The 27,655-nt window shown below is 54.6% G+C and overlaps 3 protein-coding genes across 3 annotated transcripts; 2 read left to right on the forward strand and 1 right to left on the reverse strand.

Moving 5' to 3' along the window:
- Positions 1-13,041: 13,041 nt before the first annotated feature.
- Positions 13,042-15,365, reverse strand: B0H18DRAFT_886158 (P-loop containing nucleoside triphosphate hydrolase protein; the record flags this gene model as incomplete). Its single annotated transcript, XM_048041113.1, has 5 exons — positions 13,042-13,664; positions 13,739-14,201; positions 14,264-14,965; positions 15,015-15,101; positions 15,159-15,365. The coding sequence occupies 5 exons, from the start codon at positions 15,363-15,365 to the stop codon at positions 13,042-13,044; spliced, it is 2,082 nt and encodes a 693-aa protein (XP_047886992.1).
- A 1,838-nt stretch (positions 15,366-17,203) lies between these two features.
- Positions 17,204-19,511, forward strand: B0H18DRAFT_1042454 (uncharacterized protein). Its single transcript, XM_048030623.1, has 4 exons — positions 17,204-18,225; positions 18,263-18,596; positions 18,659-18,758; positions 18,807-19,511. The coding sequence occupies exons 1-4, from the start codon at positions 17,220-17,222 to the stop codon at positions 19,446-19,448; spliced, it is 2,082 nt and encodes a 693-aa protein (XP_047886993.1). The 5' UTR covers positions 17,204-17,219; the 3' UTR covers positions 19,449-19,511.
- Positions 19,512-26,025: 6,514 nt separating this feature from the next.
- B0H18DRAFT_1042493 (uncharacterized protein) lies at positions 26,026-27,417 on the forward strand. Its single transcript, XM_048030624.1, has 3 exons — positions 26,026-26,396; positions 26,443-26,821; positions 26,899-27,417. Exons 1-3 carry the CDS (start codon positions 26,152-26,154, stop codon positions 27,040-27,042), a joined length of 768 nt encoding a protein of 255 aa, XP_047886994.1. The 5' UTR covers positions 26,026-26,151; the 3' UTR covers positions 27,043-27,417.
- The last annotated feature ends 238 nt before the right edge of the window (positions 27,418-27,655 follow it).

Below are 27,655 nucleotides of genomic sequence, written 5' to 3' on the forward strand. Positions count from 1 at the left end.
GAGTCGCATTTCACACCATATGTCATGAGCCCTCATGCCAATGCTGACTCGTATGTTTACTAGTCATTCTCGGCTCTGTGTTATTCGCGTTGAACGCTAGAGAGTCGTTGCGAGCGAAAAACACTGTTGTTGAGTCAGTTCGGTCAGACGACGGCGGAGCTACTACCTACCGGCTCTCCACCTTGACCACAGGGAACATATGAGGGTGCGGTTTCCCCGCGGTTGTGATCTCGAGTAGTAAGTTATTGATGTAACCGGCGAGAAGGTATTGGGCATGTCATGGCCATGGACTACATCACCCGCAACTGGTTGTATTAAGGATTGAAATAGGGCGGTAGGTTCACACATCTGGACCACTGACCGGTACTGACCACTGACCAAGTGAGGTGATGAACCGTCAGCGAGCACACGAACTTAGGCATGCGATGAAGCCTTGTGTTTAATGGCACTGCTAAAATGCTCCGCGTCAAGTCGAATCAGTCGCAGCTCTGCAGGGTTAACTGTACGCTGGCGGCTGGCCTCCACTGTTCTCCGACTCGGACGAATCGGCCTGTGTCTACAGATTCGATTATTATACCCATGGCCAGAGGGCAAGTTTAGACGGGCGATAGATCACGCAAGCCTTGGCGAATACAGTAGGTCAGACAATTGTGTTGTGTACTCGACTCACTGGTCTCCGAGATAGACAATCTTCCAAGTCAACAGATTCCGTTGGCCGAGACCATGGCCGGAGCTTCTTCACCCACACTTGGCCAGTGTGGGTTGCTCTCGCCTGACACTAAGTGGTAGCTCCCATACATTCGCCCGTCTTCCCATGCTACGTGCCCCTCTGTTCCCGGGCGGGGGGCCAATCAGCTATGCAAGCTTATTTACCTGCCCAATGAGTTACTACATCTGAGCTTCCATTCAGCGGCACAGCACGACGAACGCCCTCTGTAAGGTTGCTGGAGGTGGTGGTGAGTCGTCGGTCGTCACAAGTGCGTTAGATCCCGTTCCATAGCGGTAAACGACGCAGCGTAGTGACGGTACAAGAAAAACGACTAGTCTTATGTAAGCTACGAAGTCCGAGCTATCTGCCTTGGGAACCCTAACCCTCGACATCCTTACACCCTCCCAGTGTTACTATCACTGTACTATCAGTGGCCCTGCAATGCAATCGCGACAGTAATGCAATTACTCAACTCCCATTTCATCCGTCCCGTTAAATATTCTGGGATTTTTGTACAATGTTCTTTACTTCGTACTCAATGTTTATGTGCACTTTGATGAATTGAATGTGTAGCGCATTTGAGGAGAAGAAATCGATGAATGCCTTCCGCGCCTCAATAATCGCACTGGTACAGTCTCGGCTGACCGCATCCCTTGGGCGCTTCGTCTGTGGGTCTCAAAAGTGCATTGAACTACCATATAATATGTTCCTCATATTTTTCCGAAGCCTTTCGTCTCTTGTTGCGACTTCTGAGCAGGAAAGACGTCTGAGCGGTGGTCAGAGCGTGACGGAAAGCCACCCAAGATCAGCAATCTCAACTCCGCTCCTTATCAGTTACCATATGCGGTTACGATCGCAGCAGTTGCACTACTGTTGCTCGCCCGCTGGACAAGGCATTGCACGCATTACTGGCCATGCCACCCTCCATTTGACACGCGGGGGAGCTACTAACTACTGGAGAAAGATAGAACTCGTGAAATGAGGGAGGACCGGTGTATAGTATCTCCTGAGTCGAAGTAGTCGACTCGTTATGGCTTTCAACATTATGACTTACTATACTGTAAGGGACTCGTGCCGGTCCTCTGAGTATCATTACAATAATATAGATACATCCACAGCCTCTCCAGCAACTGAAAAAGGTGTTTGGGATAGCACAAGGTGGCATGAACATGTTGGTTGCATTGCTGTATCGCCGTGCAGCCACAATAGCCACAGTCGGCAACACTCGGCAACACTCGGCAGTGTGACAGGAACTGTGACGAGCCTCGGAGAAGAGTTGCATTACTGTTCCAATCCTTGCTCCCTCTCGGCATCCCTCTCATACTCCCTGGACAAGGCCTGTAAAATCATACACCATATATTCAGACCTCAGGAATCCGTCAGTGCAAACTCCGAGAGCTTCCGGTGAGCGGTTCGTCCTGCAGAGAGGAAAAAGCGCGAAAATTGCACTTCTGGTACTATCACTGTACCAGAAGTGCAATTTTCGCGCTTTTTCCTCTCTGCAGGACGAACCGCTCACCGGAAGCTCTCGGAGTTTGCACTGACGGATTCCTGAGGTCTGAATATATGGTGTATGATTTTACAGGCCTTGTCCAGGGAGTATGAGAGGGATGCCGAGAGGGAGCAAGGATTGGAACAGTAATGCAACTCTTCTCCGAGGCTCGTCACAGTTCCTGTCACACTGCCGAGTGTTGCCGAGTGTTGCCGACTGTGGCTATTGTGGCTGCACGGCGATACAGCAATGCAACCAACATGTTCATGCCACCTTGTGCTATCCCAAACACCTTTTTCAGTTGCTGGAGAGGCTGTGGATGTATCTATATTATTGTAATGATACTCAGAGGACCGGCACGAGTCCCTTACAGTATAGTAAGTCATAATGTTGAAAGCCATAACGAGTCGACTACTTCGACTCAGGAGATACTATACACCGGTCCTCCCTCATTTCACGAGTTCTATCTTTCTCCAGTAGTTAGTAGCTCCCCCGCGTGTCAAATGGAGGGTGGCATGGCCAGTAATGCGTGCAATGCCTTGTCCAGCGGGCGAGCAACAGTAGTGCAACTGCTGCGATCGTAACCGCATATGGTAACTGATAAGGAGCGGAGTTGAGATTGCTGATCTTGGGTGGCTTTCCGTCACGCTCTGACCACCGCTCAGACGTCTTTCCTGCTCAGAAGTCGCAACAAGAGACGAAAGGCTTCGGAAAAATATGAGGAACATATTATATGGTAGTTCAATGCACTTTTGAGACCCACAGACGAAGCGCCCAAGGGATGCGGTCAGCCGAGACTGTACCAGTGCGATTATTGAGGCGCGGAAGGCATTCATCGATTTCTTCTCCTCAAATGCGCTACACATTCAATTCATCAAAGTGCACATAAACATTGAGTACGAAGTAAAGAACATTGTACAAAAATCCCAGAATATTTAACGGGACGGATGAAATGGGAGTTGAGTAATTGCATTACTGTCGCGATTGCATTGCAGGGCCACTGATAGTACTAGCAGCGGAAGAGCCGACGAGAACGTCGGAGCTTATATGGAGTGAGAAGGACCGACTGTCGGCGAGAAGATGTTACGCAGGGCCGGGTTCGCCGTCGACTCGGAGGCCGATGCCCTTTTGTCACTGGCAGGCCTGAGTTGAGATGCACAATTGATACACAATGCCATATCGAGCTGCATCACTGCTGCTGCTTGCGTTCTCGTATCTATACGCAGCCCTGCGAGCGTGCAACATACACGCAGAGCTTCTGATACGAGGACCACATAGGGCCCTGTCCCCTGCCAACTGCAGGCTGCGACCGAGACCTAGATCGTGTTCAAAGGTAAGCTCGCGAACAGAATTGCAGTGCGATAACTCACTGATATATTGAATGCGAACACGGCGATCTATACTCAACACTCTGCGATCCAAAGTGGCACTGCAAGTCTCGAGACGGATCCTTACAACACTCATGTGTGTACTGACTCGGACCTGCAGCGGGTGCGAATCTCTGTGGATGCTGACCACACAAGGGTACCGTACTTGTGGTATCTCCTCAGATGTGATCGACTGCTTCGTAGTCGACCGCTCACAACCAGCGACCTTACTGTGGGCCAAGTGGGGTTAACTCAGGGACGCTCGAGCGAGGTGCAGCGTCGAAGGCCAGCGTACATTGACCTATTGCCGCGGAACATATGCACGTCGCGCCAAGCGTCGGAACTGGGACAGTTCCGCCGGTCTGTAGCACATTCCTATTTCTTTATGCATGGCTTGACAAGTTCTGAATTGGTGTCTATGTTGAATGCAATACGGAGCAGGGCAGGTCAGGCCAGACCGCGGCTCCAGTGGTAGGAATAGGGTCCAGCTGCAACGTACAGCATAGTACGTCGACTCGATAGAGCACTTCATAGACCGTGGTCTTCCGGATCTGTGATCATCGGTGATAATGGTCTTCCGAACATCAAGACGGACACAGGGAAGCTGCTCGCTGGTACATACATGCTATTAGGGTGCTATCATCGCGCCCCGTAGTGCCCGAAGATAATCTGAGCATCGCTATGGGTTCAAGGGCATATGCTACGGACCAGCCATGGACAGGTACTACCTTCCCATCTCCCGGGCCAGCATACTGGTCGCTCATACCAGCGACCAGTGCGGTAACGTAATTGAGCCAGCGCCACCATTAGTGTGCGTGCGGGAGCACGGCGCAACCCGTCGCGGTTCCGAGCATCGATCATTGGTTCTGGCAAGGTACTCGTCGAGTGCCCGATAGGCGGATGCCTCCTCTGATCCGCGTGTCCTGCCAGCGATCGCGCGAGGAGCGGAATGGCATCCATGGAAGCCACATACGATGCCGTTATACGCTGCCCGCCATTCGCGCTATTGGATGAAAGACTCAACGAGACTCACCGACGTCGTGGGCACCTTCGCAACTAGGGTACGTAGAGTGCCTTCTTTGTGTTGTGTCCTTCGAGTCGATTGTCGAAGCGGACGGCGACGGCCAGAGATACTGTCGTATGGGACACATCACTATGTCAAAGACCATGCAATATGAGGTGTCGAGTGCAGGTCGAGTGCGTCAGACGTCATCCACCCGCGCAAGATGGACGATAATCATTCAACGGCCTCCAATTGTCGGTCCAGCCTGTTGAGACGGCACAATAAACCTGCAGTCATACACGTGTACCTTATCAGTGGGCTTTTGCGTCGCCTGCCCTCGTTTCTCCTCAAGGCGTAGGCTGAGACTTACAGCAGATTATCCACGCAGGCAGGTACAGCGACGTCGAGACCTCGGCCACATATCGATGTTCCTGTGTATCGGTGTCAATGCACGTATGTCTCGGGAAATACAGAGCCATGAGGCAGGGGCAGAGGGGAGTGGGATAAGAGAAGGAACGAAGTGGGTGAGTGGAAGGCGGAGAGCAGAGGTCGCGCGAGCCGCCTGGCTGCAACGCGTCGCGTCACCATCCGTCACAGTCACGGCCGCGCCTTCACCAGGCCGACGCGTCGCGACACGCCCGAGGCACGCGCGTTTGCTACAATTGTTTGCTTGCGGTCTACGTCCGTGTTTGCACGGTAGCCTTCTCTAGTCCATACTTTGCAGATTCATCACACACGCTATTGAATAGCACCTGAGATCCGTTGAATGGACGCGGTCACGAGCCTTCTGAGGTCAGTGGCACCGAGGGCCGTCTACGCCCAGTGTACACCCAACGTCAGAATGATCCATGTCCTCGGACCATGGACACCATAGGACACCACCACGTTTGCTGGGACCATCCTACCGCGAATATGTGGGATGAGAATCCGGGAAGGGAGTCTACAACAGCCGTGTACGCGCGCTCCAGAGCATTGGTCGGCTTCATGTCACCAACTCGGGCGCGGGACGATCACGGGTGGTCAAGGCGTCCAGTCTTCGTTCCCCGATGAGCTGAGCTGAAGTTGGCGCGAACGTGCCTACGGCGGCCCAGGGTGCACAAGGAAAGACGTTCGAACGTTCTTCGGGGTAACGTACACAGGTGCGTCATGGCGAGCCAAAGCAGGAACAGAGGGCAGGGGATGAGACCCGATAGCAGGATTAGGTGCTGCGGGCCCAGCTCCGACCCGGTGAGACGACGGTGTGAAGGGTACGGCGCGCATAGCAGGGTCTTGTGAGTTACGAGAGCTGGAAGTCGCTAAGGTGAAGTTAGTGGACAAGGCTATCGGAAGCTTCATCATCGGAGTCGTGCGTGTCATATCTAGGATCGAGCAGAGTCATACAAGGCTCACCCGGTCTGCGGCGCATTGTGCAGTGAACATCAACCGGATATCCCGACGCCACCTTGTCGAAATAAGTCATCCTAGACCAAGAGAGTACATCGACTATCGTTGGGCATTGCGCTGTCCAAGCCTGCAGGTCCCACCAGTCAGCGAGTCATGGATGAAGCCAATTTGGGACAATCACTTACTGCGAAACGACGGCCGTTGGTGCTGAGGGCCATGGTTGAAACGTTGAATCTTCGAAACCTCGCACACGTAGCCCTCCGAGCCTTGACGCAAGTTCAAGTCAGAATCTGAGCGTTGTCCACCGGGAGACGTGTCCTGCGTGCATCAGAGGGAGTGAGTTGGAGCATGGAATCACACCTAGACAGCTAACGTCAGGCGATAGAGATACAACAACCAAGCTACTCTGCTCACCGTTATGCAAATCGCCGCTAGGACACTGTTGTCACTTCCCCAGGGAACTCGCACGAGTGGAGAGCGTACCGACAGACGCACACCAAGGTAAATGTGCCAAAGACACCTGTATATATCGTCGTAACAAAGTCCTAATGGTTCGTGAGGTATCGTACTGGTATCGTAACGTTCTATAGATCCGTGAGAGTCATAACCGAGAGCACGCGCACGAGCGCGAGACAGGAGCGGGAAGAGAGAAGAGGAGAGAGCAATTTGCTACAGGGTAGGTAGTTCAGCGAGGAACAATTCCTGAGGACAAAAGAAAATGAGACGAGAGACGAGAGGAGAGACGAGGGAAGACTATCGAGTACGAGAGACGAGACGGAGAGATTAGGGGACTAGGAGAGGGTAGAGATGAGAGGATGGGAGCTCCACATAGATAGCGCAAACGTAGGTAATAACGAATGGGATATACGCGGCCGCACGCACGCGAGCGAGCTGCAGGTAGAAGCTGAAGGGAATAAGCAACCGGACCCAACATGAACACCGAATAAAGTGCGCGTAAGTATGCACCTTCGAAAGACGAGCAGAAACGTGGAGCCCCATCCGCGCGCGACGAATTCAATCCGAAGGCGGCAGGAGACGCGCGAGACGAGAGGACGGTCGAGAGCGCGAGAGAAGAGACGAGGCAGGAGGGCGGAGAGACTAGCGGTTTAGTATGATAGGGTGATTCCGGCCGATGCGAGTCGAGACGAGACGAGGGGAAAGAAGAATAAGTGATCCAAATCGATAATATACCGGGGCGCCGCATCTAGGACGAGTGCACCGAGAACGGGGTCTTGTACCGGGGCGGGGGCACGAGCGAAGCATGCGGCGCATGGCCCTGGGTCGCCGGGAAGTGCGGCCACTTGGTGGGCGGGCCCGTCGGTGGGCTCGTTGATGCGGCGTCCATGGACGGGATCCAGCGCTCCATGAGCTGCACGCGCTGGGCGTGGCGCTGCTTCTCTTTTTCCTTCTCGTCCGAGCTAGAGCTCGTCGAGCGACTCATTTTGGGTGCGGGCGGCGGGCTCGAGAGCCGCAGCTTCGCGGAGGGGTGGGGTATCGGGTGTGCGGAGGGTATCGCAGAGGCGGGGCGCACGGCGGGGGTCATGGAACGGTGCATGGGGATCGCAGAGGCCGAACGCGTGTGCCCGTGCGTCGCCGCAGACGCAGAGCTGATGCGTGTGAGCGGCGAGGCAGTCGCAGGCGCGTACGCGGCGCGAGCTGGGGAGGGCGTGGGCGACGTCGGCGACGTAGCCCTGGATCGTGGAGTCGTGAAAGCGGTCGTCGAGTGCGGGCGCGGCGGTGAGGTGAGCCCACTCTGCGCGGATGCGAGCGACGCAGCAGGAGGCGTAGTCGGAACGCCGAGCGCCGGCGCTGCCATCTTGATTTTGTGGCGGCTCAGCTCCGCGCGGAGGGTTTGAATCTCAGCAGACTTGGCTGCGGCCTGTGTGCGCTGTAACAGAATCGGTAAGTAATCGTGGTTCATCCGAGGATGCGACGAGTGACAAACCATTCTAGACACATCGACGTCAGCGTGAGGATCGTCGATCACAGGAAACAAGTGACGCACCTGTGCAGCTCCTGCTCAAGCTCCTCTTTCTCCGCATGTACCTCTGCCAACTTGTCCCGGAGGTTGTTTTCGACTTGCTTCGCCATGTCGCCCGCGTGCCTGTGCGCTACGTGATTGACAAGGATCGCATGCAGCAACGCAGAGCTCAGTTCAAGAGCAGCCGTCTGCGTATGTCATCAATAACATGATGCAGGGATGGGAGCATCCCTCCCCCACTCCCGATCGTCCGTGGCAAGTGAGTGACATGGCGGTGAATCAAATGCACAAAGATGAGCATGCAGCGGACAGCATGAGCAATGGACGGAGTAAGAACTCAAGTCGGGCGGGACGAAGACCGAACACACATGTCGTCATGCTCAATCGAAGCGATCGTCGAAGTCGCACGCACATCATCATGGGCGTCACACACCCTCACTCACAATAGGCAAGAACGCCGGGTGCTTATATCGACGGGGAGTCGGGGAAGGACCTCGGACACGAGAAGGACACTTACCTGCTCATCACGCTTCCTATCCGTGGAGAGCCACTTCCGGAGCTCTTGGTGCAGGTGCTTGACCTCCTCCACGGAACACTTTTTGCCGGCGACACGCGCGACCCTTGACTCGAGCTGCACGCGGGTCTTGTCCCGGTCCTTGTCGCCTGTGAACAAGAGCACGTCGTCATCACCACCTAGGATGTGGTTGTCGGGCGTGTCGGTGGCCCGCGGTGTCGACCAGCCGCTCCCGTGGCCACCGAAGTCGACGCGGATCAAACGAATGGTGTCGCTAGTGAAGGGCACGCGACAGAAAGGACAGGAAGGAGTCTGTCGCGGCGATGTCTTTTCCAGTATGTTGTTGCAGCAGTTCAGACATAGTATGTGGCCTGTACGACGATGGCGACGGTGGTCAGGAAATTTTCGGCGGAGGAAGTTGAAAGGGAACTCACCACACGGAATAGAGTGAGGATAGTTGTGCGAGCCATACTCCTCTGCGCAAACATCACAGAGAGAGCCGGGATTAAGGGAAATCATGGCGGCGACCCTCTCTACAGCGACAAAACCTGGGCAGGGAAAGGGCAAACATTGAGATGAGCGGAATCAAAAAGGTGAGTCAGGACTATAAGTAGCCGCGAGAGCCTGGGCAGCCCAGATAGGCAAGACATCACGACGCCGCGTGCGGGTTCCTGGCGTGCCCTCTGCCCGGGCGAAAAACATGCGGCGTTCATTTCTCGCGCTCCCTGCTCCCCGGAGTCCCAGGCCCCGGTTGCACGGCGGAAAACTCACCTGGACTGTATTCTACGCCTCCACTCAGACGCAAATCCGCGCTCTCGCCGCCCCCGTCGCGCTGCGGTAACCCTCTCTTTTTGTGCTCGACACGCTCAGGTGCAGCTTGGCGCTAAACTGCATAAAATTTCCTGCGTGAAAATAATCAGCTCCGGATCCAGTGCAGCGCAGACAGTGCCTTCACAGCCACACGGATTACTCACCTGAACCGAGGATGAGAGAGCAAGAGGGTCCGAGCGTAACAGGGAGTGTGTGCGGTGGAATGTGAGATGAAGGAGGAAGGTGGCCGAGTCACAAATTTTCCAGCCCGGCAATCCGTAGCTGTACAGTTCTTGGTAATTTCGGTGATCGCTTAGCTTATCCGACAGAAATTGGTGATCCGAGATTTGTCAGGTAAGCTTTCTCTTCCGCTTTCGTTCCGTCGTCCGATCTCCGAGGTTGACCGATCAGGGCAGCGTCTGGCAGCGTGCGAAGGTGGCGGGAGACGAGTGTGGGTCGCTCTTCGTCTCCCCATCCTCTTATATAAAAGTTCAGCAAAAAAGAACTTCTGTTGGCAACAGCGCACGTACGTTTAATGGCAGCCTCCTGACCCGCTCAATTACCAGGTCGGTGGTGCCATCAGGATTCCATGAACGCGTTCCTTACATCTTCGGCAAGTTCTGACGTACAGTTCAAGATGGGATCCATATGCATCGCCCGATCCGCTTACCTTTGGCCGCCCCTCCTTCACCTCGCCGACATCGATCCTCTCATCTCACATCGACGTCTACAGCGCGGTGTCTTTCATAATCGATCGAGGTTCACTTGCGGGCGGCGGCAAATGAAAGCCTTTCTGACAGCGCTCGGCCGGTTGACCAACGGCCGATTCAACTCTCACTCACTTCTCTAATACGGCGCAATTCCCTCCTCCTGGCATCCGAGTGGCCTTCATGTGCTGTGAAACGTGCCGCAGCCCGGACAACGCAGCCTTGCCACGGATGACCCGGATTATCCTCGATAGGTGGCACCTTCTGGACATCTGACGTCTCGGTTCGAACATCGCCTCTGGCGAAGCAGGTGAGCTGCCGATGCATTGTTGACACCCCATCGTTCTTCTGTCTTCTCCCGGATGCTCCTAGTGTCCGGACAAGAGCCTATGTGTACGTCTCCCCTCGTTCACGCACCTTCACAATCGAACGAGACTTTAGCTCTCGCACACCCGTTCCTAATCCTGTTATCGCCTCGGATCCCCTACCCTCCCTGCCTTGCCATGACGCAGTTTCATACGTTGGCTTGAGGAACGTTCGGAGGCCAACGCCCAACCACGGATCTGGATCTGAAGGACGAAGCACGTTCGCGCCAACGACTCAGAAGCCTGGACAGACGCGGGTGAACATACATTGTGCACCGATGATCATCCCAAGTGGGCATGAAAGCCCCCGGCCAATCCTATTCAGCACGTCGGTAAGTATCTTCCATTGCGCGGACCCACTGTCCCGTGCCACAGTCCGAGTGCAGTAACTATGCTACGATCGGGTGGCACAATCCAAAGCCGATGCTCCGGAACAGACGTGGACACGATGCGACGCAATTGAATCACTCACCCTCGAACCCATCACTTCACAACCCCCCTCCCCCCACACCCCAGCTCAATACTACTGAACTCAGTCCATCCTCGTGACCGCCTCACCGGATCTCAGGCACCCCTCGATCGAGTGTCATCTCAGCTTGCGAGATGCGGAGTCGATAAGCTATGCGTCGAGCGCGAGCTTGTGCGGACCGGACGCGTGCACGAGCGGCGAGATGCGACGCGACGCGACGCAGCGGGTCGCGCGCGTCGGCGAAGTGCGCCGGTTGGCTCCCTCCGAGACGCAGTCCGAGACCCCGGGGGCACGAACCCAGTCGACCGTTCCCGTTCCGTCGACTGGAAACTGCACGTCCAATCCTACATAGCCAACTCTAGCCTGCAGCGACGCGATGTCGAGCCGAACGTCCCGGGCCTATTCGCCGACGTGAGGCGAGTATGGCGATGGCGATGGCGATAATCCGTCCCTAGCCCGGTCTGGATCCCGCACAGACTCGTCCGAGTGCAAGCTCTGCCGCAGCTTGCTTTGCAATGTCGAGCGTGACTGGCTGAGAGAGCACTGCGCGTCATGCGATGCATATGGTGTGAGGGTCTGTGATAAGGTACACGTGTAAGTCTGCAGGCGCATTATCTTTGGACTGCGTAGGCTGTGTAGATTCGTTGTTGAGTAAATGGCATTCTTCCTATGCAGGCGGCTGACGTCTGATCTCACCTTTCAGTAGGGCCCTCTGCCAGACAGCATGCTTCATTTACCATTATCAGCACTAGTGCATGGACTCCCCGTTTCTGTACGCCAGCAGCGAGAGGTGATGCATAAGTCGTGTGTGCCCTTACATTCTGCGAAGGTAGTGTCTTCCATGGGTCAGTCCTGGTCAATTCCTGTACGAGACGCATAACGACATCGCTTACGACTCCAGCCTCGCATGCTGATCCGCTGCTCTCGCGATCGACACGCGGATCACAGGAGGCGCATCAGTCTGTCAGACTGGCAGGCTGCCTCGATCGGGATCGGAACGCCCGTAGCCTAAGGTTGTGTCAGTCCACAGCCTGCCCCCGTGCCGCAGTGGTCCGGTAACTTACCTACGCGTGTTGCATCGTTGGAATGCTAGCCGACGCACATACCTCCTCCATGCGCTCGCCAAAGCCCCCCGAAGTACCGCTTACTGCAAATGCTTCGTTCAGCATTAGAGCCCGGTCTTTCGAACGTGAGCTCGAGGACGTCGCGTGGTACGACGACATCTCATTTGCATCTAGTAACGATCAAGTCCGCGAGCGTGCGATCAGAAATTGAACCTAGAGTATGCGACACGCACGATAGTGGCCTACAGGTAGACTCGCAAGCCAGTCGTTGAGGCGCTTCTCTCCTTTTGTACACTCCTCTGTTTGGTAACTTTTGAAGCCAGGAAAGGTAACCGGAGTGCGAAAAGAAGAGAAGCGCCTCTAACGACTGGGCGAATTGGCCCCCATTTACCTTGGTCGCCCCGTGGGAAACGAGACTTAGAGAAATCGCGTTGCGTCTCCTCAAGGGAAGATCGCGCGCGAGTGTCCCGGATGCCATTGCAATCCCACCGCAGTAATTCCACCAGTAGAAATACGATCGAGACATAGAATAGAGCCAGAACATACAATAATGAATGCATAAACACAACGGGATTGTCCTCATCCGCCCCGTCCTCGTCCTCGCCCTCGTCCTCGTCCCCGTCCAACACGCGTTGCGGCCTGTCCGCCTCTGGAAGAGCCCGACGTCGAGGCCATGAAATCATCCGCTGTCAATTGTGTGCGAAAGATGGGTTGCCGTGAGGGTGTAGCCACATGAGCCGGGCTGAACATGCCTGGCCCAGGTGCAGCTGTAGGTGGAGGAGGGGCCGGAGGCCAGGCAACAAACGGAGTGGCAATGGTTTGTGGGGACAGCGAATGGGTGTATGAGTGACCCGGATAGTGATAATATTGGATTGGTCCTGCGTGAAATGGCCGAGCAGCCGCTTGCCAATGAGTCGAGGTAGGTGGTGCAGGTGTCATGTCAAGGCGGTGCGGACCAGGATTCGGAACTTGAAGAGGGGTGTGGGAGGACGCAGAAGCGTGCATGTAAGGCGTCGCTAGCATGACCGGGCGTGTAGGAGTCACTGGGATATTCGCAACAGCTGGACTCGGCCCCGCTACCGCGGCGAGATCAGCATGAGACGCTGTCACTGTCGGTGGTCGAGCATCGCCGGCATACATGGCCGTTGCGGCGTCGTGACCCGTGCTGCTTTGAGGCTCACGTTCGGTTACAGGAATCTAAATGTGAATCACGGTCAGTGTGTTCACCAGTGATAGACTCGTGACGGCTTACATTGGCAACCGGACGCTGTCGCTTCAACGGTCTTGCGTCCGAATCTGCCTGCGGGGATTCACCCGTGACGACGGCAGTGTTCACTTCCGGAGCTGCCCGCTTTGTTGCTGGTTTCATAGTGGCTGATTTTTGTGTAGCCCGAGGTTTCTTGGGTGGTTTAGGCTTCGGGTAGAAGGGGATATTCAACGAACAGAGAAGATCAGAGAGCTCGCCTTCGTAGTCATCTCGCCAGAGCCACCCCTTGAGCATCTCTTTGGCTTGTGTGGGTGTTACTGGTCCCACTGAAGTCAGCTTTTCGATGATCGCATCGTCAAGCAGTGCGCTGGCCCCGAAGATGGCCTGTGGATAATCTCGTGCGAGTGTCGTACTGCGCCACTGCTCGAGTGCACTCTGCGCCTTTGGGTGAGATAAGCCGTATGTTTGTGACACGGCTTTGGCAGGTCGTGTGAGGCGTGGTGGTCGAGTACGAGCAAACAGCGTGGGGTCGCAGAGATCACAGCAGGGCACAGTACGTTGCGAGCCGGGCGTTGTCGAATCGCAAACGGGCACTGTATAAATGTATCGAGATTAGTAAACACCACCGAGCTACTACCAGCCATAAATCGGGTTTAAGTGAACATACCCTGAGGCGGGCACTCGTACATGTCCCTCCATACTCCTCGGCGGCATCGGGTGCTCTGTACAAATGCTAAGAGGCCCTCGTCTTCTCCCTCACGATCAAGATGCGGCTGATCGCGAGGATTCAGCGGTCCGTCGGCATTGCCGGTGCTATTCCCGCGATTCACTCCATGTAGCTCCGCGTACCCTTTGGCAGCCTTCTTGCTTGTCGACTTAACGTTCCGGCCTCGTGTCCCACGGCTTTTGGCGACACGGCTGACGGGCTTCTGCCGAGCCTGAGGCTCCTCCAGTGGGCTGTCAATTGAAGACTGTATATCAGTCGAATATGCAGAGCGTTCAACGAGGAGGATCGCCAGCCCTGTTCGCCCTCGGCCTCGTGCTGCTCTGCCAGCTCGTTGTATGAAGTTGGAGAGTTTCGCGGGGAGCTTCCATTGAACTACAAGATCGATATCAGGGACATTGCAGCCCTAAAATGACATGGTGAGTGAGTATTCAAGTTCGTGGGTCGTGGTAGGCGAGGGAAACACACCATTCCTGCCGCATCTGTACACACGAGAATGCGTATTGGCTGGTTTTGATGATGCTCGCGTCCGATGTCCTCGTCACTATTAGAACTGAAGTTGGAGTTGTCGCGAAATGCGGCCATGGCCGCGTTCCGATACTCCGGCGACATCGTCGCATTGAAGGGGCGTATAAGGCCGGAGTTGGCGAGCGATGGATTGCGTGTCTGGAGGAGCGCCTCGAGGTGGTCGATGATGTCATTGCCGGTCTCGATGTTCTCGACATAGACGTACGTCTTCGGGATGTCCTGTGGGGAACTGATGGAAGTGGGCAGGACGAAGTCGAGGTCGGCGAAGGTGTTCTGTGGATGTTCGCATGCCCGTACTACGATCGAGACATTGGGTCGATCATTACCAATGTTAATGAACTTGCTGCCAAGCTTCGGGAAGTGAAGCTTGGAGTGCAGGTCGCGCCGGACGCGTGCGGTGAGTGTGGCTGTGACAGCGATGATGGGGGTACCAGGGGGGAGGAAGGCGCGTACTGTGCCCAGGCTATTGTAGTGCTTCCGGAAGTTTGCTCCCCAGTGCGAGAGGCAGTGTGCTTCGTCAAGCACGATGCTCAGCACCCGCGATGTGAATTTCTGGTTACGGAGAACGCGATCCTTGAACATGCGGGATTGTAGCATCTCAGGCGAGATGAGGATAATTCGGTATTGGGCTTGCAAAATGCCCTACAATGGGTTAGAAAACGAGAAACAGACAAAAAGCGAGTGAACGCACTTTTATGATCTCTCGCAATTTTTGGGGATCACTTTGACTATTGACTGCGACTGCAGGTAGCCCGAACTCGGTCTGGAATGTACCGACCTACAGTGCTATCATCTTAAGAGAACAGAACCGTAGACAAACACTGTTAGGACTGACCATCTCCTCCTCCAGTGCCAACAGCGGGCTGACCATAATCGTGGTCTTCTCGGCATTTCCTGGCCACACATACGGACCTGCCGCAATCGCTGTCTTCCCAGAGCCGGTGGGTGCTTGAATGATGGTGTCCGTGCCTTCAAGCTGGGCCCTCACACCTTCGAGCTGGAACTGACGTGGCCCCTCGCTCCACTTGAAAGCGTTCTTCATGAGTAGGGAGAGCTCATCCACCTGAGCCGCCGTGAGCACAGGCCGGCAAGCCGGAGCCGCCAAAGGCTTCTGCTTCGACTGGCGAAGCTTCCAGGCATGTTTTGCGGGGCCACGCATTGTCTGACAGCTGTCAGTGAGTGTACGAGAGAAGGGTGGCTGACGATCGGTGAGACGTGGAAGCGCTGACAACTTGAACGACAGTGAGCTTTGATCGACAGAGCTCGTCCTCACCTCATCCTCTGTCATTTGGTTCTGAAGTGTGCTTTAATGCCGTCCAGTCCTCTCCCTCCGTCTTCGCCTGTCGTGTCGGAGCCTTCTTCTCTGACAAGTTTATCATCTAACGGGCAGTCCATTCACGATCTCCTGCCACTGCCCTCTCTTCTCGACACCGCGGGTCTGTATCAAATCACGCCCAATAGCGATGATCCGCTCGCACAAGGCGACAATGCAATACCCTCCGAGAGGTCCATTCCACGGACTTCACCAATTCGAACCGTGGCAGATCGCCGACGGAAGGCTAGAGTCGCCCGGGAACGCGAACGCGAGGCAGCCGAGGAGGCTGAAAGGCAAGCAAAGGCAGAAAAACGAAAAGAGATATGTCAGCTGGTGATGTCAATTCTCAGTGAAAACGACGTACCTTTTGGCGACCTTCTCGAGTTTGTTTCAGATCCAGCCTACCAACAAGGACGAGAGAGATACTGGGGTCTCTTCGTGGACACCGCCCGAGTTCGAAGAATCCTAAATTTCTGGGTCTCTTCAGAGAACAGCACAACTGGGCGCGAAGCTGTGCGAGACTGGGCGATAGAGCATGTCAGTCGACTCGTCGCTCGAGAGGCACGTACCGCCACCAAGGATCAATTTCTCCAAACGCAGAAACGGGCCATCGACGAGCAATTTGCGCTCGGCTTCAGCATGGTCGCAACACATGAACAGCTTCTAGAGCTCTGTCCATCGATGCTGAGGATCCTAGACTCATTCAGCTGTACAGCAAAACAGCGTCGGAAGCATACTCCTCAATGGGAGGCTCGCCGTTGTAATGTGAGCTTCTGCCTCTGATCCATCACTGCTGAACTGATTCGTGACTCGAATATCTGAATGCAGTATCTTACAGCCAGTACATTGATTGCGCTGAGCTCACGTAGCCAAAAAAACAACTACACCCGCCATGTATTTGGGCTGTTTGCCTACGCCTCGGGAGCCCAGCGGCAGATGATCGAATTCTTGTCGCATATCGGGGTGTGCAGCAGCTACAGCACCATCACCGGAAATATCAAGGACAGCGAGCCGGATCTGACCAGACCTGAGGTTATTCATGACGATGACCACAATGGTCACACCAACGACCCACCAGAAGATGTAGGCGACAAGACCTTCACCGCTCCAGGCCATGCCCGTGCTACCACTGTTCTCGATGGCAAGAGCTCGGACTCTGAGTCAGACTCAGACTCAGACTCAACCGAGAATGAGCATGAGAATGTATGCGACTCACCGCCCATCGGACAAACCCTGCCATCCCCTGAACCCGAAGAACCCCATACACCGCCTCGAGCAGAGCAAGCACGATCTTCAGACGACCTATGGGAATCGTTTGAGGCGGCTGTGGCGTCGCAAGCCGAAGACGATGCTGGACGAACCGATCAAGACAGATCGCTGTCTGCGCGGTTGGTCGACACGCTGACAGAGCTGCGTACAGTGGTCGAGGAACACGAGAGAGACGACGCAGCTGAAGGCGATGCACGGACGAAAGGGCGTGTTGTGATCGGGCTTCTCAAACGCCTGTCGGACGCGTGTAAACGCGCTGCACGTGCGAACGCGTCTACCCGTGTCCTTGCCTTTGTGTACGACAACATCAACATGCTCTTCCGGATCGCAGAGGCTCGAATGGGATCCACTGGCAAGGACGCCCAGCAGAACGGCACCTGTGCGACTGCGTTTGCTCTGTACGATGCGGACCCAGAGGACATGCTCACCTCAGACTACATCTCTTCCTTTGCCCACGCTTCACCTCTCACGCTTCGCGACATCCTCCTCACGCCGACCGAGAATACGGCGTTCACCGAGCTCATGCAACATACCGTCCTCTCCATCGTTCTCAACTATGGTGGCCCTGCTTTCGCACGTTTCAAAAGTGCTGCCGACTCCTCTGCTGTGAAGACCGCCGTCGACTCCAAGATACCAGTCCATACAACCGAGGTCTTCCCTCTCCCGACTATGGAGATCGATGAGTCGACCATTGTAGGCAATGCAGAGGTGACCAGGTCAATGTTCTCCGCTGTTGGACTCGATATGGCCTCAGATTCGTTCACCCGCACGGTGAAGCTCATTGCGGGTGATCAGCTCTCGATCGCACGCATCCGCTCGCTCACTAGGAACCGTGCTGGTCATGATAGCTTCGCAAACTCTTACCTCTGGGCGGTTGTCATGCCCGGGATCTTTCATTACAAGATGGCTGCGACTCACGGATTCATGGAGCTCCATTATGGCCGCAACACCAGCCCCGGCAACCCTGGCTCTCTCGCATTCCACAACAACCTCCTTGATCGCAAACCCATTGTCCTCACTTCCCTTCCCTCATTCCGAGAATCCCGCGACTTAATCTTCGTCTCACTCTATGCGCGTGTCTTGCGCTGTCTCGAGCTCGTCAGTGGCTCCGAGGATCTTGACGAGTATGCCCAAAACACGACCCTGGAGCAGCTCCGGGACCACTGTGCCGAGATCGTGCGCCGCTTCACGGACGGCAAGTACGTCGATCAGTTGCGCACTGCCCGGACTGCGGAGATGAGAGAACACGTAGGGAGGACGCCATTGGCGGCAGAGGGTCAGTCTAGCAATATCGAGCCTAATGGTGAGCCGGATGTTTGTACTTGAGCTGTTGTATCACGAACTGATTTTCAAAGGCCACACATCATCATCATTCGCCACGACACCAGCCACGGCGAACACGTCTGCGGCGTCTATGATTACGGATGCAGATCGTCCCGACAATGAAGAGCCCCACCCACCCCAACCAACCCAAGGAGACATGGTCCTCGAGAACGCAATTCTGTTCCTGCGTGACGCCCTCATTATGAGGCTCCTCACTGATGCTGTCAAATGCGGAGACTCTGGACGTCTCGTGCTCGTGCTCAAGGTCCTAGCGCTGTACTACCGAGGGTGTGGGCGTAACAAGTATGCCTTGGAGGTCCTATTCCTCGTTCACAACCTCAAACACGTCTGGCCCGAACCACTCAGGTACGTTTAATCCTATCTTCGTGCCTTCGCAAATCACACTGATCTCACACGTGACACTGCAGGAAGATCATTATGAGCAATTGGCTCGTGAATCCGACTGGAAAGGCGAACGCGTGGGTCGAAGTAGATCTCCTTCAAGAGCACTTCAATTTTTGGATCAAGGTATGTTACTTTCATATCCTCGTGACTCTACCATGCTCAGTGATGCAGACTATCTACAAAGCTCACGGCAGCAACGCGTCTTGGGACTGGTTGGCTATGATAGCCCCGTGTATTGACATCCTCCGCCGTCTCGCAAGCCAGATGCATACGCTCCTCGGAGCGAAGCAGGGCACGAGTCACACGAGCCCGAGTCTTGACAAGGACATAAGTCAACTTGTGGCTTCGCTGCGCCGGTTCAACGTCTACGAGCTCCAGCCAGGCCGCGAAATCGACGATGGCACGGATAACTCAGGTCAAGTGGCTGATTCCTTAACTCGGGGACTACAGCGCCTCTCGGAGCCCCTGGACGAATTCAACAAGACGTTCGCCAAGCTTCAGTCTCGCTGCAAGGCTGCCCCCTTGCTTGGTGCGAGGTATTCCAACTTCGGCGGCGGCGACTCCGAGTCGGAGAGCCGTGAGACAGTCGATCCTCATAAGTCGCCGCCATCGCTCGGGATCACTGGCAAAGTGGTCGCTCCTGCCGACGACGCACCGGACCCTGGCGATTCCGGCTCGGACGACGAAGACTTCGCGAATGAAGACGAAGATGAACTTGAAGACCTGGAGCCCCAAGCTTTCATGTCTCTCGAGACGGCGGGCGATGTAGCACTCGACATGGACATTCAAGAGGACTTGGTATTCGATTTCTAACGTGTAATACAGTACAGAGACAGAGTTCCATGGAGATATTGTCCTTCGAGAGGCTCAGACCACGCACCAGCGAAGGCAGCCATCGCGCGATTCCTCTAAGTCCTATTTCCCACGGATCGACCAAGGTAAAGGGCGGCCAATTCGCCCAGCCGTTCTGGCGAACAGGACAAGTGCCACGACGGACTTTGAATTTCTTAACGCCAGAACGGCTGGGTACGAGCCTAGCCTACAGGTGTCGGTGTCAGTGATTGATGGCTGATGCGACCTAGATTGGTGAGACTCGAGTCGCCGTTTTACTGTATGCGCCACACCCGCTGCCCGTGTCACCACTACATTGAGGCGCTTGGGCAAAGGGTTGACAGGCTTTAGAAATGGTCAGTACATCACCCATGCGGATGAGGACCTGTAGTGACCGTAGAATCCGCCTTACGTGCCCTTGGCCCTGACGCGACGGCACCATGACGACTTCGATGTAGAATCTGTGATCCAATGTCTTTGCAAAATGAATTGACTGGAGAGCCCGCAACGACATTTTGGCAATCAGACTGAGACTTATCCGTGGTACTGCCTCAATGTACTACGAAGACGCACCTGAGATTCCAGCTGCCAGTGGGCAAGACAAGGACAAGATGTCCTTCGGCCTCGTCCCCGCATACAAGTCATGTGTGAATGACGCAGCTCAGCTGTCGTGTACATAGTGTACCCAACCAGCCGGCTGAAGCTGCGATGGAATTCTCGCCCAATTCGTCCACACCGCTCCAAGATCCGAGGTCAGCTGTGCAGAATTGGAAAATAGACTTGGCCCGTACCATCCCGGGCGACTTCTCGCTCCATCCTTCTGTCCCGTCATGCATGATCTGTCCTGGCCGGATCTTCCGTGTCGGGCGGAGCGCACCGCCAGGAAGATGGCACGGTGGCATCGAACCGAGACGCAGTTTCCAGTCAATTGCGCCCGTCGTCACACCCTGCCGATGAGCGCATCGCTGTGTCATTTCTCGCACGGGCCTGAGAGAACCTGAGACGAGAAAACTGGCGAGCAGCCCTATCACCCATAGGACAAGGTCCGCCCGGGTAAGTTGAATGTCAAGGCTGCAGCACACATTCTCTGTCCTGTAATGAATCGTTTCAACTTGAGACCGTCTCTCTATGAGCCGTCGATGTACGCAGGTCAAACACGGACTCACCGCTACTCGAGCCACAACGTCACACCGCATACAGTGCGCAGTTGTACAGAGAAAAAAATCGCGACATCGGGGAACAAACCCCAAAATACCATGTCTAGGGCCGGTAGCTAGCTAGTGGGATTTCGAGCCGGCGTACCACTAAATCGTGGCTCTGTGTGTGTTGAAATCAGGCGTTTAGGCTCATTGACTAGATGCATCACGCACCACGTGTCTCCTTCCGTATGACATGCCTCCAGTTTTTGGACCTTGTGGTGAACGTGCGATTCCCACATCGCTCGTCCTTTGGCCGCATCGTTCGCGCCAGCGATGAGATCTTGAGATCTGAGAAGAGGAGACGATTTTCTTGCAGGCATCAGAGCTAGAGGCGTACGCTAGATTTTATACGGTCGTCAGTAGTGGAGCGCTTCAGAAGCCGTGGCGGAGTTACAATGGTGAGGAGCGAAAGCCAACGACAAATCAGGAAGGTGCCCTGCAGTATCAGGAAGGTGACGTACGTCAAAATCTTGCTCGGAGACCTTTATTGAGTCTTCGAAGTTGACTGCCTGTCAAGGGTGAGCTGGTGATCGAGGCGTCGACGCAAGCTCACCCCTACTCAGCCGGATTCCGATATCGATGAGGTCTAGCTGTTTACTTATACAAAGCGCGCGATCCGATTCCTTGTACAAGCAGGGCGCAATGCTCGAAGACTCGAATTCGACCTTGCCAATGAGAAAGTCCTGAAAGTAGAAAGAAATCAAACAAGATCGGACTATCGGAAATAGTATATGGTACACATCTCCCACGATGTACTGTGGATGAAGAAACAATGTTATATATTGCGGAAGACTACCGGCCGTGCCATGATGATGATTACCCAATCCACCTCAATTGACGAGAGAACGCATAGACGAAACAGTGCCGACACGCACAAACCAAGATTCAACACAGGTCTGTGTCTTTGAGAATCTTCGGTGTCGCATCCAGGCTCGTCCTCGTTGACGTGCCTGGCTCGCCAGTTTGTTCCTGGTGACAAATGAGTGCGAGTCTCATAACGTCGAGTCGTACGTACTAAGTCCCGCAGAGGGTAATCGCCGTCCTCTTGCACATGTTTCTCGACAGTGATACAAATGACACGTTCCGACCGACTCACGGCATCAGAGAAACCTGCTCTCTTTCTACGACGGTGCAGACATCCAAGCCCCGCGGTAAACGGAGAATCGGCGGCGCGTGGTTCCCGACGGGTCGTGGTGGTTGCAGCGCACTCGCTCCGTGCGGTCGCCGAAGTGCACTTGCGGACGTTCAGCGTAGCGAGCAGAGAGTTCAGAAGTACTGTCGTAGGCGATTGCGATAGTGTCAAATTAGGACATGCGTGCTTCGCAGAAACAAGGTGACTCACGTTTGGGGAGAATGAAGTATATCGCGACGAAGGCGAATTTCATCGGGACGGGAAGCAGAGCGTACTGGAGCGATTGAACCGTAAGCGGAGGAGTCTGCGAAGAACGAAGCCAACCAAACATACCAGGAGAAGACACAGTAACGTGCAGAGGCTATAGCGTAATCAGCAGCATGACGGAGACAACACAGCAAATGCATTTACCTTGTTAGGAGACCTATGCTGATGCTATAGATCATCAAAGAATCTATGATATACTCAGTACTGAAACCACTGTGACCGTCAGTCGAAGCCGATGGTGCAAGGCTAGAAAACCCACGTCGGCATGCCTGTACGGAGTTGTTGCAGGATCCAGCAAAGCAAGACGGCAATGAGTACGTCTGCGAGCACACTTGATGCCAGATTGGTATATATGAAGACCTGCTAATGGATTATCGCCACTGAGCCGAGTTTCACGCCGGGAACAGCTTACGGAGAGTTCTCGCTGCTCGAACACATACTTCGAGGACGTTAAGCTACGGCCGAGTTGAGCACGGATATATCGCATAGAGGAGTGCCATCTTACCCCCAAGCCGAGAACGCTTCACACAAGTGCTCCTCAGTGCTACATCGATGACTTCAGCATAATGAGACATACCGCAAGCGCTCCCTGAGGGTGCAATGTTACAATTTCATACAAATCGAGGCAGTCTGAATCGCTTACCGAAGACCACAAGCGAGGTCGCTGCCTACGCGTTCATGAGCCCGAGATATCATGCGACTGCGGATGGAGCTTACGATGGTAGCTACCCTCCACACCCGGTAATGTTCGCTCACTGATACGGTGAGCGCTGCCCCTTCGACTCGCATAACATACGTGCTCACCTTTCCAGATGCGGTACGAGAAGATGCTGTTCGATAACGACCGACATCAGCATCTACTACCGACGAGCTGATGCGACTACATACCCTCTCACTAAGAAGTCGCTGAGGTTCTGGATCGAAGGCTACAACTCAGTTTTCATTTATCTGTCTAGGCTGCGACTTACGGAGAGCAGAACATGTGCCTGCTCCAGGTTGAGTCAAACCAAACAACATATGATACAGACATACTCGCCGTCATGCTCCTAGTAGAGGTGTCAACTCAGTTGAATGCACGGGAGCGATGGGTGCAGGTCGCGAAATGAACCTACCAGAGAGGCTGGTCAATGGCCTGCATGTTACCAAAGTCGGTAATGACGTATGTATAGACAGCGTGTCCGATGAAAGCGAGGTGAAGCGTGTCCAGGACCCTGAAGATGCACTTTGAGGCACACCCAAACTCTGGATAACTGAGCCATACCATAAAAAGCCAACCTGTGTGACAACGTCAACATTGAATCGACGCCGGAAATTTCAGCGTACGCACCGTAATTCTCAGCCATCGTGGATCATCAGGGTAAAAGCGGAAGAACGTGAGGGTCTGTATCGACGTTATCCCGTACAGTCTGGCTGCTTTGAGTCTCGGTGTCCGCTGCCGGGGCCTGCTGAAGTCCACTCACATCGAAGCGAGAATAGTGCCTAAATGAACCATATGTCAAGAGTATAGTCATCGTCCAGCGTGAATAAGTACTTGCCTACATAGCACGCGCCGACCGTAGCGGCCAGAGAACTGGAGGTGACTGGGAGAGTGCCCATTCGGCAGGACGTGGGGCGATGGCAGAGCGAGCCTGCAAGACCTAGACTGATATGTAAGGGGCTCGACATAGGATGCAAGCAGCATCGAGGGTCTGTGCATAGCTGTCAAACATAGCTGTGCGGACCTAGGCCACCTACCAGATACTGTATCTGGCTTGCGAGACAGATGCAACCACTCATAGTAGATGGGATGGGCTCATATGGCACCCAGAGGCAAAGCAAGTACACCGACTAGCTCAACTCACGGTGATCGCTGTCAACACGGAACTGAAGCGCCAGACGTAGCAAATGCGGTGCCCTCAACTGAGCCACCGAGCGCGCGGATACGGCGCTACTATGAATAGCACTATGTGTTCCACTGAGTGTCTCTGCGGCCATATCTAATATATCAGCATGCACGCCGCACATCCCGGTTACTCACCACTTACAGAAAACCACGTAGTTGGACAGATTGTTTGTGAGTTGGACTCCAGAGTCAACGCTCGGCGTCCGCCGAGTCGACGTCAGTGCAGACATCGCGCACGCATTTCCGCCATTGTGTCGACACCGAAGGTTCAGCGCTCAGCGATGGCTATACATGAGCGAGTTGGTAGCACCTGAGAACCCAGTAGAGTCGTGCCATGCATTCGAAATGAATGAGGTCTGCAAACTAATAAACCAGTGTGTCCGAGTCACCACGTCGCTGCGTCTGCTGTGACTTGCATGATTGTGACCAAAGTATTCCCACGCTTTCAGTCATCACACAAGATCAGCACAACTTGTTTCTGTCATGCGCGTTCCTGTAAGTTCTTGACCGCCTCACTCAGAGCTCCCGTGTCCACCCAAGGGTCAAAAATCACATCTTAAACCCTCGCCGAGAGTCCGTTGTTGAACGTGTCTGCGATGTCACGTACACTCCCCGTTGAGCTCATTCGCGACATCATCTTTCGCTATATCGATAGTTGCACACCTGGCAGGCCGAGCAGCCTAGCTCGTGAGGATACCTTCCTCTGGTACTGCGCCAATGCCTCGAAACCGGAGTGGCATGCTGTCCAGCCGCTTGTGGTGGTATCAAAGGTCCTCCGCGAGGTCACCTTGGAAGCCTGGTTTCGAACCTTCGTGATACGTTATCGCGCCGACTTGGAGAGCTTGTCGACGTCTGTCATTCCCGAGACTACATCTTGGACGAGGTATCGGTGAATCTCCTGTGTACTTTTTCGTGCTGCTCACTTGGCGTGTAGGACAGTTCACTTGATCAGTCCGCGCACCATTGAGTTGGCGGTGCCCCTCCGCCATCCTTCCCAACGGGGTTTCACGTTGTTCACTCGTCTCCGCAAGTTACGCATCGATGCATATCCCAATGACACTACGTATGTCTTGCTTGAGCTACTCGGGGAGATGCCACCTACGATACTTGAGCTCGAGATGCGCTACCACGCCTGGCCAAGTCCGCAGCAGCTCGTTCCGGTGGCGCGTACTTTCCCCAATCTCCAAACCTTTGAGATGCATCAAGAGGTGTCATGGTGTAGCCTCTGCAATACATGTGATGTGCTGCATCTCAGGGAATCACCGCCTCTGTCTATAACCTATACCAACGGCGAGGGTCTTCCGGTACGTCTCAACTTCGCGCTATCCTGTCAAGACGCTGTCGTCCATGTCACTTCCGCAGAGACTATACAGACGTCTTTTGGCACCCCTTCCCCATCTACACACAGTGCGTCTGAGCGTGGCGTACACTCTGACCGGGGACATCAGCCTACAGAGCTTGAAGACGCGATGGCGGGGAGAATGTGGAGATTGTTGCGCGCTCTTTCTTGCCGATGAAGAATACGTGCCGGAGTGGGAGGCCAAGAACAAAGCTGAGCCAAATCCACCCTCTTTGCGTGAAGTGGTCTGGACATTCGCGTACACTCCCTCGGAGATGGATTTTGACATTGAGAGTGGAAGCAATAGTGAAGCAGATGAGGAAAGTGACTACGGCTACACGGACGAGGACAGCGATTAGGGCCGCGAAGGGGAGGCCGGCTCTGGAAGCATCGTACAAGGAGACGGCGGTGAAGCGATGTGGGACTCACGAGATGAAGCATGAAATGCGGGAGGACAAGGTATTGTCTAGTCGCTGTCATTTATCGCGTACTGTATCCGGTGCATCTGCATATCAATGACGAATTTCTCGCAAGTATGGGTCAATAGCAACTCAGGTCGTGTTGAGGGTCTACGATGGGAAACCATGCACTCAAAGTTCACTGTATGTACTTATCAGAACTTACTCACAACGACGGTGACGAGGTCCATATCAGCCGCGTCCGCGGTATGTCACAGCGCCCACCGGCGTCTTTGACGATGACAGCGCTCAAGTACTACTTATTGCATACCTGAGCCTCAGCTTATTGATAACTTACTCAAGTCTCTACAACCCGTCCATCTAACTTACGCCGGCAGCTTGATCGAATCCAATGCTTCCAAACGAGTTACTGCGTGAAATCATCTCCTGCTACATCGCCGCATCTGCATGCTTAGGCGGCGTAGGAGGATCCAGTGGGATAGGAGGAGGTCAATCAGGGACAAAGTTGCCGTTTGCGATGCAGAGGCCAACAATCGATCGAAGCCGCTATGGCACACGGTGTGCCCACTCACCTTAGTATGCAGTGTTGTGCGCAGGTTGACGTTGGAAGCCTGGTTCGAGACATTCGTGGTGCATAATCCTTCAGAGCTTGAAGATCTGAGGACCTTCCCTGAAGTACCGTCGTGGACTAGGTGAGCTGGATCGGACTTAATCGCAACGCGTTACTCATCCGCGTAGAGTAGTACACTGTATCAATCCTACCGACCTCTGGGATGCATGGTGGAATTGGCGAATTCACAATGTCATTCCGTGGGACTTCACGCACTTCGCACGGATGCGCAAACTGCGATTCGACTTGTGCATGGAAGACATCTCCACTGTCGTTGTCGAATCGTTCACAAACGTGCCGCCCACTGTCCTTGAGCTCGAGATGTGTTACTACACTTGGCCATCTCCAAAGCATCTCGCTCCGATGGCGCACACCTTCCCTTACCTACAGGTCCTCGAGCTGCGACGAGCAACAGGGTGGTGCAGTCTCTGCGAGACAAGCGACGTCCTACATTTGTATACGAGACCGCCACCTTCCATCACGTTCGCTCGTGGAGACGGGCTCCCCGTGAGTCCTACCACTTCAAGTTATTCGGAGCCCCGGGCCCATGCTCAGCGCTCATTACTCATTGTATATTCCGACAGGTACCGTACAACCGTGTTTTGTCTTCAATGCTGCATCTACGCACAGTGCGCATGGAGGTGAAATGCACACTGGACGGAAACATCAGCCTGCAAGACTTGAAGCTTGAAGACGCCGTGGCGGGGCGAATGTGGAGAATGCAGTGAACAGTGGCTCATGCCAGTGGTGGAAGGCTTCGCATCGGAGAGGGAGGCCAGGTACGAGACCGAGCCTCGCCCGCCCTCCTTGCGCGAGGTTATCTGGACGTTCATCCCCGAACACTCACCCTGGTTCTGACAGCCGCGAAGAAGGGGGGAACGAGGAGGCTGGCATAATGAATGAGGACCCCGAGGTGGCGAGTCTTTGACTGAGTGTCATTGACAGTCACTGTCAATGCCGGAGGCCAGCGCCCGACTGAAGGCGGCCCGTCCGTCGCGCGGGGCTCTTAGTCAGCTAGGGGTTCCATACATAGTAAGTAGATACATGTGAGCGTCCAGAACTTATTTTCGGATGAAGCATGAAATTCCGATACTTGAAACACGAAATCCCCCAGCGACATGTACGAACGAGAAACTGTGGACGGCTGGTTTTAGGAGCCTCGCCCCAAATGGCCAATATGGCACTAAGCTAAGGGTTGCCGCGTCTAGTGTGACTGTGTGGCTGAGATTTCCCACGCATACAGTCAGTGCATGAATCACGTTGCGCGCATATCCATCCTGCGGTGCGCGTCTTAAATCCTGCCACTTCTCTGACAGCCTCACTTGCGACTTCCACTATATC

The sequence above is a fragment of the Fomitopsis serialis genome (genome assembly GCF_022376445.1).
Source record: "Fomitopsis serialis strain Sig1Antser10 chromosome Unknown B0H18scaffold_141, whole genome shotgun sequence".
In the NCBI taxonomy this organism is placed as follows: domain Eukaryota; kingdom Fungi; phylum Basidiomycota; class Agaricomycetes; order Polyporales; family Fomitopsidaceae; genus Fomitopsis; species Fomitopsis serialis.